This window comes from Macaca fascicularis, chromosome 9 (genome assembly GCF_037993035.2).
Source record: "Macaca fascicularis isolate 582-1 chromosome 9, T2T-MFA8v1.1".
In the NCBI taxonomy this organism is placed as follows: domain Eukaryota; kingdom Metazoa; phylum Chordata; class Mammalia; order Primates; family Cercopithecidae; genus Macaca; species Macaca fascicularis.
Window position 1 is genome coordinate 123,354,113 of NC_088383.1, and position 15,108 is coordinate 123,369,220.

General features: G+C 50.4%; 1 protein-coding gene across 50 annotated transcripts in view; it reads right to left on the reverse strand.

The window, feature by feature from the left end:
• Positions 1–15,108, reverse strand: part of AFAP1L2 (actin filament associated protein 1 like 2) — a 108,156-nt gene that overhangs the window by 20,877 nt on the left and 72,171 nt on the right. For 28 of the 50 annotated variants that reach the window (XM_074002810.1, XM_074002809.1, XM_074002808.1 and 25 more), the window contains one exon: positions 7,297–7,387. In XM_074002810.1, the coding sequence (XP_073858911.1) occupies positions 7,297–7,387 (91 nt within the window). Of the gene's footprint in view, positions 1–3,693; positions 3,778–7,296; positions 7,388–15,108 lie in introns of all 50 variants that reach the window. The other 22 variants (XM_074002798.1, XM_074002796.1, XM_074002782.1 and 19 more) reach the window with 1 other exon arrangement.

Consider the following 15,108-nt stretch of genomic DNA (forward strand, 5'->3'; position numbering starts at 1 on the left):
TAAAGATGAAGGGCGTGGGGTGGGATGCTGCCAGGTTCTCCCAGGCCTGGCCTCTGGCATTCCAAGGGCTCAGGAGGAAGAGAACGCCACCTGCACTCCACCTGAGCTGTGTGCAAGGCAGGCCTCTAATGGCCACCGGCCTGGCTGGGCGTGGCTCAGTCCTAGATCTGGGGAAGGGGCTGTGGCTCCTCCAAAATAAAAGTCCAAATAAACCACGGCAGGAAATACTTTGTGGGCAAAGGGGCCACCTTCTTCCTCCCAAATACCCTCTCCTAGTCAGAGCCCTTTTTCAAACCTCCACTCATATCCTCCATAGACACTGCTTGCCTTCCTTCCCTAATACCTCCTGGCACAAATGTAGCTCCTTTTACTCGTTTCTAACTTAAACCCTTACTCTTGTCATTTCAAAAGAATCCCAAAACTCATCAGAGCACACATCATGCACGATTCTACGTATACCCCACCCACCTCAGTTTCTAGTTTCTGTCCCCACCACCCTGCAAGAGTGGCTCTGTTCCCAGGTCCCACTGCTCTATTCAAGGACAAAACAAATGTGTGAATAAATCAGTCAATCAGTTCATCTGTCTATCGATTGATCGATCTATCTGTCTATCTCTCTATTCATCCATCCATCTATCCCTGAAAAGCAGGGCATGGAGGAAAGGGAACCTCAGGATTTCAGTCCAACACCTGGCACAGGAATCCTGTCTACCATAACCTTGATGTTCTGCCCGAATTTCCCGGGGAGGGCTCACTGTCTCCTGATCACTGGATACTCCCATTCCCGGCAGCCCTATCAGTTAGGAAATGGACTCAGCATCTATTTCCCTGACTTCTGCATGGCAGTCCTTGTTCTTTCCCCTTGAGTCGGGCTGAATGACACTCTGCCTTCATTCCCATGACACCCTTCAGAAGAGGACCAGCCCAGAGGCCCCTAAGTCTTGGCAGAAGAATCCAGAAGCCCTTTCACCTGTCTGTATAGCTACATAAAATATTGTTGATTTTACTAAGAAGCACATTTGATTTTACTAAGAAGCACATTTGATTTTACTAAGAAGCACATTTGAATTAGAATATAGAAAAATGGGATGAGGCCCCTGCAATAGTTATTCTAGCAACAGTGCCAATGAAAATGTGTTTTAATGTTTCTAAAAACAACATTTTAAATATTTTAATATCAGTTTTCTTTAAAAGTCGTGTGACACTACTTCTCTTTATGGCTTAATGTAAAAGTGTATAATTTATACCTATTAAATAAGACTGAAAATAGCAGTATTACCCAGGATGGAACCCTGAACTCTTAGATGACAGGTGACAATGTAATTTAACACAGGCTTCTCAGACAGCAGTCTGGCTAGTTTTTTAAAAAGAGAAGGGACCAGGCGTGGTAGCTCACGCCTGTAATTCTGGCACTCTGGGAAGCCGAGGCAGGTGGATCACTTGAGCTCAGGAGTTCGAGACCAGCCTGGGCAGCATGGCAAAACCCCATCTCTACAAAAAATACAAAAATTAGCTGGGCATAGTGGTATGCACCTACAGTCCCAGCTACTTGGGAGGCTGAGGTGGGAGGATGGCTTGAGCCCAGGAGACGAAGGTTACAATGAACTGAGATCATGCCACTGCACTCCAGCCTGGGCAACAGAGACCCTGTCTCAAAAAAGGGCAGGTGTGGGGAAGAATGTTACATGCATTAGAATATTCATTCAAGGGCTGTTTAGCAGTCAGCAGAAGGGGACTGGGTAAGTAAAGCATGATTTTACCCACTTAGGAATCTACTATGCAATTGTAATCAATTAAAACTCTGAAGACTGGTGTGCAGCTCAATAAACTCCCTAAGGTATGACAAGGGAGAAAGCACAATTAGAACTATACGTGCAAATAGATCAGCACTGCAAGGCAACATAGAAAAAGCTCAAAATAGTTGATTTGATGGGTGGTAGGATCAGGGTAATTTAAAAAATGTTTCCTTATTGCCAGTATTGCATTATCTGTATAATAAGTGACATTTTAAAAATGATACACTGTCACTGGGATTCTTCCTTCAGTAACAAAAATTAATGGAGGAGGCTACAGAGTTTAGTGTGAAGAATTTGGGTAAGTCTCCACTGTTCTGCGCTTCTGGGGTTGCCCCACATGTTTCATGAAGAATTCTAACATTTGCCCATCCTCCTCCATGGGGGTATTAGGAGGCTAAGAACAGCAAATCATTAACAGGACTAGGTATGAAAGAAAAAACATTGAGGAAAAAAAGAGGCTGGGCATGGTAGCTAATACCTGTAATCCCAGAAATTTAGGAGGCCAAGCTGGGCAGATCACTTGAGGTCAGGAGTTTGAGACCAGCCTGGCCAACATGGTGAAACCCTGTCTTTTCTAAAAATACAAAAAAAATTAGCCGGGCATGGTGGTGGATGCCTATAATCCCAGCTACTCAGGAGGCTGAGGCAGGAGAATCGCTTGAACCAGGAAGTGGAGGTTGCGGTGAGCTGAGATCATGCCACTCCACTCCAGCCTGGCTGGCAGAGTGAGATTCTGTCTCAAAAAAAAAAAAAAAAAAAAGGCCAGGCGCGGTGGCTCACGCCTGTAATCCCAGCACTTTGGAAGGCCGAGGCGGGCAGATCACGAGGTCAGGAGATCAAGACCATCCTGGCAAACACGGTGAAACCCCGTCTCTACTAAAAATACAAAAAAAAAAATTAGCCGGGCCCGGTGGCGGGCGCCTGTAGTCCCAGCTTCTCGGGAGGCTGAGGCAGGAGAATGGCGTGAACCCGGGAGGCGGCGGAGCTTGCAGTGAGCAGAGATTGCGCCACTGCACTCCAGCCTGGGTGACAGAGCAAGACTCTGTCTCAAAAAAAAAAAAAAAAAGAAAAAAAAAAAAAGAAAAAGAACAATAAATCATACTCCTGGAGTAGCTCGGAGGAAATTTAGAGCAAATATATTAATAATTATTTTTACCCGTAAGAGGGATCATAATAGCACACCACAAACACTGGATATTCTTGGCCAGGCATGGTGGCTCACACCTGCAATTCCAGTACTTTGGGAAGCTGAGGAGGGCAGATCACTTGAGGCCAGGAGTTCGAGACCAGCCTGGCCAATATGGCAAAACCCTGTTTCCACTAAAGATACAAAAATTAGCCAGGCCTGGTGTTGCATGCCTGTAATCCCAGCTACTTGGGAGGTGGAGGCAAGAGAATCGCTTGAACCTGGGAGGTAAAGGTTGCAATGAGCCAAGATCATGCCACTGCATTTCAGCCTGGGTGACAGAGCCAGACTCCATCTCCAAAACAAAACCAAACAAAAACAGTACCATATTCTGAAAACAGATACTTGGCTTCTAGGAGGTGCAGGGTGAACAGGAATGAGAGGCAGGATGCTGAGATAATTCCATCCCCGTTTGCCATCCCTAGGTAGACTCTACCTCACTATGTCCTGTGGAACTGAGGGCAGAACAGCCATGCACACTGTGGGTCTTTTAGCCATGTGTTTTGATAGCACGTTCAGGGCAGTGGGGGTGGGACTGTGGAAGGCCAGGTAGGTGGCTCCTCTGGGAAGATTGCACAGAGCATGCACGTGCAGGACCCATGCACAAGGACAGGAAGAAGGCGGTGGCCACCCTCGGGGCACGCACACATCTTTGAGAGCCAGGCAGCAGGCAAGAATCACTGGCATTCCAGCTCAGGGAGCAAGCAGTACCCAAGGTGATCGTGGCGTAAATGACTCCTTCGGGCATCTGCACCCATCTGGGGACTCCACTGGGGAGAAATCCACCAGAGTGACCTGCACAACATCCAGGAGCACGGACAGAGGGAAGAGAAGAGAGACAGGATGAAGAGAGGAGTACGTCCAAGTGCAGAGACACAAAGAGAGACCCAGATGTGGCAACCCAGCTGCCAGTCCACCAGAGGTTAATGCTTGCCCATCAGAGGTATGGGCTGTTGGGTGAGGCCACTGCTGAGCCAAGGACAACATTTCCTGGATCCAGACCCCTTCGCATCCAGAGATGACCATGTGACTACTTGTCACCAAGGGACTGTGGGTGGAAGTGATGTGTGTCGCTTCTGGCTGGTGCTGTTAAGAAGCAGATAGGGGTTCTCTGCTCTCTCTCTGCAGAGGATTCTGTGGCCCTTGAGGGTGGCCGAAACAAACATGGACGGAGCCTGGGCACCTAATCTACATGAGGATGAGTAATGCCCCCCACTGAAATACCCCTGAGTGAGAAACAGGTTTGCATTGTGTTACTGTAGACAGAAGCTGCTGGGTTGTTATAGCCACTAGCATTACCCCAGGGTAAGACACCATCAGCGAAGTACCTGGTATCTCTGGCAAGCAGGGCAGACCCCAATACCCCTAGCACAGGCCATCAGGGCACTCATTACACATGTGCTCAGAGAGAGGGACATGACCCGGGGAGCAGTGTGGGGACAGGGCTGATACAGCAGGTCAAGAATCCAAGAAACTGACCTTTTGCAGGAAGTCAGCAAATCGCTATGGCCACCAACTATAGCAAGGGGCTGGGGCCCACACCCATTTCTCTGGCCACATGCTGCATGTCACACTGACCAGGCAGGACCTGAGGCCAGGCCAGCTTGTAAGGCAGGTGAAGGCCTCGCTCTGTGCTGACTGTGACTGCTTCTCCCCAAGTCATCCCCAGGCCTCTCGCTGGCTGGCAGGACAGGCAGAACTATGTTCCCTCCCACCTCGCAGCTGGATTTCCTCCATCTCGGAGCTTTCTTGACCCACTCCACACAGTGAGTTCGAGCTGTCCTTGGGATGACCCCTAGTCCCGGCTACGACAAGTATGAACTCACAGTTGAGAGACAAAACCAAGAAGCGCTGGCCTTTCTGACCACTTGTTTGTGTCGAGATGGAGCGTCTGCCCCACAAACCGGCCCCCTGGCACGTCTGGCAGGCAGGCCCCTGCTGGCCCGACCGCACCTGAGGGCAGGGAGGTGCTCACCGCGGTGAGTCACTGTTTCCACCTTCAACGCGCATCCAGACGGCAGCACCGCACCCTTGCCCTTGGTCTGAAATCACAGCCCGACTGGTGAGTTGGCACCACCTCGCATGCTCAGTGGGTCAGTGCTAAGTGCCGACTGCCCACAAAGCCAGTGTCTTAGAATAGACTCAACCCAAACAGGCGATCACCTCCCACAGAGTTCCCAGCAGGAGGCGGCAGGTAAGTGTGAAGGAAGGGCAGGGGAATCCCATGCCTCTCCCAGTCACCGGTCCCATCTCATTCCTGGTCCTGTTCTTATTTTTATTCCAATAGTTTTTGGGGTTCAGGTGGATACGTTCTTTAATGATGATTTCTGATAGTGCACCTGTCATCCGAGCAGTGTACACTGTACCAAATATGTGGTCTTTTATCCCTCATCCCTGCTCCCAATCTTCCCCCGCTAGTCCCCAAAGTCCATTATATCACTCTTATGCCTTTGGGTCTTCAAAGCTTAGCTCCCACTTATAAGTGAGAACATAGGATATTTGGTTTTCCATCCTGAGTTACTTCACTTAGAATAATGGCCTCTAGTTCCATCCAAGTTTCTGCAAAAAACATTATTTTATTCCTTTTTCTGGCTGAGTAGTCTTCTGTGCTGTGTATGTACCACATTTTTCTTTATCCCCTCATTGGTTGATGGGCACTTAGGCTGGTTCCATCTCATTCCTGGTCCTGTTCTTTATGGAACCAACAACACCTTCTTCAGCCTAGTTCATTCCCAGCCCCAGGGGCCCTGGCCTTTTATATCTGCTGATTGATTATGCTTTGAAAGCCCTTTCACTTACAAAGGAAGGAAAGAGAAGGAAGCCAGAAGGGGAGGACCACAGTCCAGCTGCCCCAGAGATGAGGGTCACAACCACCTCTTCCTGAACCTCGAAGCCTTCCTGTGTAATCAAATCCCCAAACCAAGAGCACTTTTGATCCAACTTCCTCAGGCTGCGAACCATCAGCCAAGGACAGAGGGTGTTAGCATGAGCCCTGCCTACAGAGCTGCTCACACAGTATCCAGGGCGATCTTTTCAATACCTAAGTGATATAAGTTTGACTGTGTCTCCACCCAAATTTCATCTTGAATTGTAGCTCCCATAATTCCCATGTGTCATGGGAGGGACCTGGTGGGAGGTAATTGAATCATGGGGGTGAGTCTTTCCCATGCTGTTCTCGTGATAGTGAATAAGTCTCACGAGATCTGATGGTTTTATAAAGGGGAGTTTCCCTGCACACGCTCTCTCTTGCTACTGCCATGTAAGACGTCTTTCCTCTTCATCTTCTGCCATGATTGTGAGGCCTCTCCAACTATGTGGAACTGTGAGTCCATTAAACCTCTTTCCTTTATAAGTTACCTAGTCTTGGGTATGTCTTTCTTAGCAGCATGAGTACAGACTAATACACTAAGTTAGGCCAGTCCCTAAGTAACCCTCTGGAGGTTTGCAGTCTTTCCTCACTCAGAGAAAGGCCAAAGTCATTCCTGTGGCTGGCAGCCCCATCTGTGTCCCCATCTCCTGTCACTCTCCCCTGCTCCTGCCATGCTGGCTTCCCTGTTGTTCCTCAGACATACCCAGAGCTCTCCTGCCTTGGGGCTTTTGCAGATACCATGTTCTCTGTCTGGAAAGTTCTTCCTGAATGTATCTGCCTGACTCACTCTCCACTTCATTCAGGAATCTGTTTAAGTCATGCTATCAGAGAAGCCTTCCCTATCTAAAGTAACTCCCCTGTCCTGCAGAAGCCCAGCTCCTGTTCTGTTTTCCATCCTCTCACTTATCACCACTGACACATGCTGTTTATTTGTTGTCTGTCTTCTTTCACCGAATGTCAGTGCTAGGGATGACTGGGCTCCTGTCCCTGACACAGTGGGAGCACCATAACTATGAGTCCAGTGAAAGAACGTGGAAACTGAGCTCAGACTCAGCCTGACCACCACTTCCATTGCTGACCAGGGCCTTGGGCCTGTTGGCCAAAACTCCTCTCTTCCATCACCTTTGTGCTGAAATCTCACAACTTGCAGGCAGGAACCACAGAAAACATCAGACACAGTCAACCTATTTGTTATGTGCCATCCCTCGTTCCTCCTTGCAGGACCGCTAGGTCTGCTGTGGGTCTTCACTCCCCATTCAGACTAAAGGCTGAATGCTCTGTGGCCAGTTCTCAATTTGGACCATACTTTCCTGTCACAGCAGCCCAGGCTACCCTCTGTCACCCAGCCCAGGATGAGCATATCTGTTACCCCCAGGTAAGTCTGCACCAACATCTGAGAAGGAAGCAGTAAGTTGCCCTGCCAAGCCCCAGCCGCTGGGATGTACCATTCAGGGATGTGTCATATGGCTCAGCCTCTTCATAGTAGCCCTCTGGAGACTCCGTCTTTGGGATGGCAAGCTGTTTCCGTTCTGGAATCTGTGGTATGAACAAATAAGACAAACATTTGCAGATACAGTACACTGGGAGCAACTGGACATAACTCTTTGGGTGGAAGTCTAGAAGACAAAAATGCCCAGCTGGATGTTAAACTTTAAGCAAGTTGGGAGGGAGAACACGCAATATCATGAATCCCATCAGTCAGAGTCCATAGTGTTTGATCTGTAGCCATGGAAGGGCTGTGGGCACGTTTTCTAACCTTGCCAAGACTCAGCTTTCTCCCCTGCAAAATGAGGCTCAAACTCACTACCACACACACAAAATATCATTATGCACATGATATATCACACACTTAACGGTCCAGAGAGTGCCAGGCTGTTGGGATAGCTATTGTGGCTTTTAAATAGAATATAGAATATATTTTCTAAAAAGACAAGTGCTAATCAATAGCACATGGGGAAAGAGGACCAGGTTTCTAAATCCTACACTTTTACCATAGTATATAGTTCAATCACTCATTCAGCAAATAGTGGATGACTTCCACGTGCTAGCTGAGAGGGACACATTGAAACTTCACGAGTCAGTCCTAAAATAAGCTTGAGTAGCTGGTAAATCTTTAACAGCTCCTGGTCAAGTGCATTGTGATACAGTAGTACTATAATGAACAAGGTCAAAGTTCTGTGGGAACCAGAAGAGGGTGTGAGGAACATTTAGGACAAAGGAAGGATGCCCAGGGGATGTGATCTTTGGACTGAGTCTCAAAGATGACCCTGAGCTGCTTGTGTGGGATGAGGATGAACGTGTGCAATTCGAGTAGAGTAAAAAACACCTGCAACTGTGTTAGAAGCATAGAACATGAAATCATTCTGTTCCTCCCTTATTCCACCTGCACAGTAGGCACTAGACTATGAAACTATGCTTCCATAAGCTACCTTTATACAGCAACCATAGGGGAGAAAAAGAGGTAACTTGTTGCATTACTATTATGAGAGACAGGTCATGAATGTGTAAGCACCCTTGAACGTGGGTCTCTTTTGTTGTGTTTTTCAGATAGAGTCTTACTCTGTCACCCAGGCTGGAGTGCAGTGGTACAATCCTGGTTCACTGCAACTTCTGCCTCCCAGGTTCAAGTGATTCTCCTGCCTCAGTCTCCTGAGTAGCTGGGACTACAGGGGAGCGCCACCACGCCCGGCTAACTTTTATATTTTTAGCAGAGATGGGGTTTCATCATGTTGACCAGGCTGGTCTCAAACCCCTGACCTTAAGTGACTTCCCGTCTTGGCTTCCCAAATTGTTGGGATCACAGGCGCCAGCCACCACACCCGGCCCCCAGCATCTTTCTGAATCATGAAACTCCATGGGCTGCAAGAGTATCCCTTCCAGCTTCCCCAGGGCGAGGACACAAGGGTCCCCAGAGCCCAGTCCTGTGTGGCTTGGACTCTACAATCTGTTTATATAGACCCTGGAGTTCATGTAACTTGATTTCAATCCAGGCTTTAGGACCTCATAGATTTAACCTTGGGTATGTGACAGGCTCTCTGAGCCTTGCTTTCCTTCTTTATAAAATAATACTAGGGTTGTTTTGAAAATTCAATGAGACAAAACGTGACTGTTTCCACAGGGCCTGGCCCATGTTAAATACAAGGAGGCCATTGTTATCACTGTCTGGGGCCCCTCCACAGTCCCAGGGTCTGCAGGTTGGGCAGTGAGGGCAGTTAATGTGACAGGAGTCGAACTACTAGACTGTTGTCCTGCAAGCTGAGACGAAGAGGATTGACCCTGACAGGGCATCACAGAGGGTTGGCTGAGACCAGGCCACAGCCTGGGTCCAGCAGCAGATCTGGTCCTGTACCAACAGAGCTGACACGAGGCACAGGGCAGACTCAGAACAGCCTTCAGCCCTCCTCTGGCACATGGCACCCCCTACAAAGGAAGGAATCAAAGAATTTGGTCATTTCGTAAGCAAACCTGACACTGTACTGGGCCGACAGATGCACTGCCGAAGGGAGTCAGGTCGCACACCTCTGCCCTAGCAGACAATGGGCGCGTCACTGGTAACTGCTAGCATATGGTCCTCCCTCTTTGCAGTCCCAGCCTGGTGCGGTATCTTTGCTGTCTCAGCCTGTCCTGGTCCCCCTGGCCAGCCAGCAGCCTGAGAAAAGGCTGAGACAGTGACAGACTGCCCGTGAGCCACTAACAACAGGCTCCCTAGGGTCCACAGGGAAAGGGTCCTCTCGCCGCCACAGCAGTAAGGTCTCCCCAGTGGGCCCTAGGCCTCATAGTCTGATCTGGCTGGGCCTCCAGCTCCAGCCTCCAAGAAGCTCCATTCCCATCAGGCGGGTCCCATCTGGAGAAAAGCTCTGGGCACCCAGGATCTGGCCCCCCCAGGTCAGGATTCCCGAGAGTCGAACAGGACAAAGGGAGGAGTGAACTCTTCTGCAGGAGCTCCCCAGGGGTCATCACCACAGGGCCTGTCCCTGGGGGCCTCCTGTCCTGTCCAGGGTGGAGCCAGGCAGTGTTTTCTGAGTGTCTCCTAAGCTTCTTTGAGAAGAAAAATAGCTCAGAGGAGTTTGAGCTACTCAGGTGTGCAAAATGTATCAAGCCCAGAGACAGGAGTATGGGGCTTCGGGCACCGTTTTCTCCCCTCCCCATTCCCATTCCTGGGGGCAACTGTTTAAAGGCATTTTATTCCTCACTAGCTGCCTCATCCATTATCTTCAGGTTCCTGGAATTTATGCTACAAAGAACAATGTTTAGCTGATGGATAGCTTACGGTATTTTAATGTAAAATATTGGTAAACAACTTAAAAACTCTCTCTTTTTCCTTTGAAAACTCACTTGTAACTGCTGCCAATAGGAACATGGATTCAAGGTAACTTGAATCTGTGCTCCTGGACTGCAGCCCTCAAATTTGGTCAGAATAAACTCTCTACTTATATTTATTTTGCCTCCATTTTTTGCCTGTAGGTTGACACTGCAAACTCTGAAAATGGCTCACTATGCAGAGACAGTGCAGGGCAGGAATGGAGTACGATCCCCAGAACTAGGCTTGAATCCTGACACTAGGACATCCTCGCCGTGTGACTCCGACCAACTCACTTGACCTCTCTGGACCTGGCATAAGATGGGGAGAGCAGAAATATCTGTCACATGGGGTTGCTGTAAGGATCGAAGTGTGCCTATCACTATTCAATATTCAGTACACATTAGTTTTTACTAACCTAAAAAATAAAATGTAAAAATAAGAAAGGGAGAAAGGTGTTATATATGTGTTTGGTGGAAGATAAACCAATGCACTCCGGGGGTGGGTGCAGAGGAGACCACAGGATGGAGTCCCAGCTCTCAAGGATGCTGGGTTAAATGATGAGTCATGTGATTAAACAGACACAATGACCTATTATCAGAGCTTCAAGGAGACAGATCATCTCACAGGGTTAAGGTGAAAGGACTATTATTTTAATTATTATCATTATGATGGTGAAGACTGTGAATTCTATATATATATATTTTGAGGCAGAGTCTCGCTGTGTTGCCCAGGCTGGAGTACAGTGGTGTGATCTCAGCTCACTGCAACTTTCAGCTCCTGGGTTCAAGTGATTCTCCTGCCTCAGCCTCCTGAGTAGCTGGGATTACAGGCGCGTGCCACCATGCCTGGCTAACTTTTGTATTTTTTGTAGAGACGGGGTTTCACCATGTTGGCCAGGCTGGTCTCAAACTCCCGACCTCAGGTGATCTGCCCGCCTTGACCTCTCAAAGTGATGGGATTACAGGAAGAATGTGAATATTAAATGAAGATCCAGAAGAGATTTAACATCAAAACCTGAAAAACTTTGACTGTTTGGAGGAAGGGACTGTGTGAGCGAGTCAGGCGTGGCAGGATTGACCAGACCAGAGGTCCAAAGGGCCGCAAATCTTTTCAGGAAAGGGCCAAAAAGTAAATGTTTTAGGGATTTGTGGGCCACTCAGAACCTCTGTCTTATCTCAGCTATTCAACTCTACTGCTTGCTGTAGCTCAGAAGTCCACAGACTAATACAACTAAATAAGCTTGGCTGCGTTCTAATAAAACACTATTGACTAAAGGATGTTGCAGATCAGATTTGGCCAGTGAGCTCCAGTTTGCCAAGCCCTGGCTTAGACTAGACACAAGAGCTGATGAGGGATGGCTCAGAGGACCCAAGGCGTCCTCCCAGCTCTAACCACCCTGCCCCAGAGTACACTGCAGAAGGCTCCCAGGTGGGGGTGAGTGGACAGGCCAGGCCCAGCCTCCCAGGCTAGCCATGGCAACGTCCTTTTAGGGATTAAGTGGCTTCCCCCACAGAGCAGCTCATATAACAGCAGACCAGCGCGTGGCCAGGCCTCAGAGGGATGATGGGGTGGAGATGGCCATGCTAGCCAGACCATCAACCATGGCCAACAAACATCTGTTTCTCCTGCAAGGACCACGGCACCTGGCTGTGTAGACAGCAGCCTGGAGAGGCCACAGCTCCGTGAGTCACTGTCCACACCCACGAGGTCACTCCAAACCCCTGGCTGCCCCTTCTATCGCTGGACAGACCTGCTCTCTACTGAGTCTGTAGGGGTTGGAGTGAGGACATCTGGGCTCGTGGCCGACACGCATCCCGAGCCTGTGACCGAGGCATGATCCTGGCCCAGCCATAGGCCCTGAGGACCCCAGGCGGATATCCAGGTGCTGCAGAAGGGGCTGGTGAGTCCAGGGCCAGGCAGCTGTGCAGGGCCCAGCCCTCAGGTGGAGAGGCCTCCCTGACACCTTGAAGTTCTGGGATCAGGGGAGGAAGGCACGGGTTTGCTGTCTGAGGAAGAGAGGCCACAGGGCACTCCAGGCTCAGGGCTCCAGCCTCAGCTGGACAGTGACTCAGGCAGCTGTGGCCTCTCCAGGCTGCTGTCTACACAGCCAGGTGCTGTGGTCCTTGCAGCAGAAACAGATGTTTGTTGGCCACAGTTGATGGTCTGGCTAGCATGGCCATGGGGTTCCGGCGGCCACGGCCTCTCCCTGCTCTGGTTCTCCTCCTCCTTCAGAGCCACAGACACGGCTCTGCCCTGACGCTGCTCCTCTGGGGGCCCTGGACTAAGAGTGATGGCTGCTTCAGCCTGATTCAACCTGAGGAGGCCTGACGGAGTGAGGACATGTGCTCGTGTGTGTGGGCAAGGACAGGGAGAGTGCCTGGTGGACACCACCTACATCCCCGCACCACATCTGGAACCCCCTGGGGTAGTTGGGTGCCTTGCACAAGACCAGGAGGGACCTAGTCAGGGGACTCGCGGTCCACGCCCATCTCTGGTCCTTCACAGCAAAGTCCACAAAGTGGGAGGGAGCTGCCTTTTCCTGTCAACTCAGCTGGCTTTGCTAGAAGTCTCCCTGGGGCCTGGAAGCTGTCCACAGGCAGTTACCACTTGGCTGAAAGGCCACCTTGGGATCGGGCCATTCCTGGGTACTGATATTTTCCCCAACTGCAGCACCAGTTGCAGTTGTCCTTTCAAACAGGACACAAGCCCTAATCACAGACGACAATCCAAGAAGTCTACTCTAGAGGGAACCACGTGCCCCTCTCCACACTCAGTGTCCGAGGCACAGGGCACTGGCCGAGGAGCAGAAGCCAGCACCAGAATCCCAGGGCCCACAGGGACTCACCATGGCCCAGTTAACTTACAGCTATAGCCAGGCCCCAGACCCTGGGCCACTCAGTCCATGCTGTTTGTAAAACACAATTTCTCGAACACTCACACAGTACTCGGTGCTCGTGAATCTCTGCCCCTACCCACCAGCTGAGGACCCACCCGCAGCTGTCCCTGGTGGGGCAGATGATGGCACTTCCACTAGCAAAGCCCAAGGTACCTTGGTCAGAATCAGACGCTGGATTTAGGATAGAAAAGTTCCAGCCGTGGCTCAGAACAGCCACCTTTCCACTCCCACCAGCCAGCAAGCAATGCCTGGGCCACACCAGAAAACCTCTGGTTAAAGCCGTCAGCATACGGATGGGACAGCAGAGGCGCTGTGCTGTTCCCCCAAGTATCGGGACTGAAAGTGAGGGGAGCCTGGTGCTGGAGGGACACAGCTTGAGCCCTTGCTCTGCTACAGACAGGAGCAAATGTCAGGGAGGCCCAGGCTGGGGGAGGAATTGGGAACAACAACAACAAAAACCTGCATTTAAATCCTGGCCTAGTACCTCCCAACTGTGGGACCTTGGCCAGTGGTTTTTAACTCTGAGTCTGTTTCTTCATATGAAAAACAGTGACGAAAATAGCTATTCCTTGCTGGGTGGTGGGCGGATGGTGTGTGTGCATGGGATGGGGTTGAGGCTCAGGGTGTAACAGTGACTGGCACTGTCAGCATCACAGGGACACCAGGGACTCAGGTTCAGTCTTGACATCAAGCCTCACTCAGCCTGAGATGAGGAGTCCCCACCAGCTGTCACCCAGCTCAAGGGACAGCATGCAGTGGGACACTGTCCCCGGTTCTCTGGAACTGCCCACCCATCACACATGGTGGAGTCAGATCCTCAGCTGTGGCCCCTGCCCCCCAGGAAGGCACGAATGAAGGGGCCGGTCCAGAGCCATTCTGGGGCTGGGATCCCCTCCACGGAAACATGTGCCCACAGATCAGGTGATGGTCACTTGGCAGGAGCTTAGCTTCCTGCTGGCGCTGACCCCAGACCCCCTGGCTACCCATATAAACCCTTCTAAGCTGAGACCCCAGTCCTGCCCCAGGATCCCTCCCCAGCCATGCCCTACAGGGGAAAGAACATGGGTTCAAATGCTGACTCTGTTACTTACAGGCTGTGTGACATTAGGTTTCCTCACCCTTAAAATATAAATACTACCACTTATCTCACTGAATACTAGCACAGTATGCCACACAGTGGTGAGGGGCTGCCAGCCTTAGCCCATTGAATAAGCCCATCTGATGAGACAGATGTGAGCACTTCTTCCATATAAACCAGGAAACAGAGGGTTAGAGACTTCAAATAACTTGCTCAAGGCCAAAGAGCTAGTGGCATGCAGAACTGGGATTTGAACCCACATCCATATGATTTTACAACTCCATCCATCCAAATTAATGGATATTTATGTATGGCCTACCTCTGTCCATGTCTGCAGATACTGGACACAAAATAGTAAATGAGAGACAAGGTCCCTGTCCTCAGGAGCTGACATCAGGAAAGGAGACAGTAAACAAGACTGTTCCAGTAGCACAAGCCATGGAGCGGGTAACTGGGTGGTGGGTAGATAGCAACCTGGGTGCAGATGGGGGAGGGATGCCTTACTTAGCCGAGGCAGCAGAAGTCTCTTTTTTTTTTTTTTTTTTTTTTTTGAGACCGAGTCTCGTTCTGTCGCCCAGGCTGGAGTGCAGTGGCACGATCTCGGCTCACTGCAAGCTCTGCCTCCCAGGTTCACGCCATTCTCCTGCCTCAGCCTCCCGAGTAGCTGGGACTACAGGCGCCTGCCACCACGCCCGGCTAGTTTTTTGTATTTGTAGTAGAGATGGGGTTTCACTGTGTTAGCCAAGATGGTCTCGATCTCCCGACCTCGTGATCCGCCCACCTCGGCCTCCCAAAGTGCTGGGATTACAGGCTTGAGCCACCACGCCCAGCCGAAGTCTCTCTTAAGAACTCCGGAGAGATAAGAAGTTAGTAGGGGCCCAGGTGGTGCAAAATCCCTAAAGCAGGCCTGACCACAGTGACAGAATCCAGGGGCAGAAGGGAGGCCAGTGAAGACCCTGTATGAGGAGGCCGGACAATGA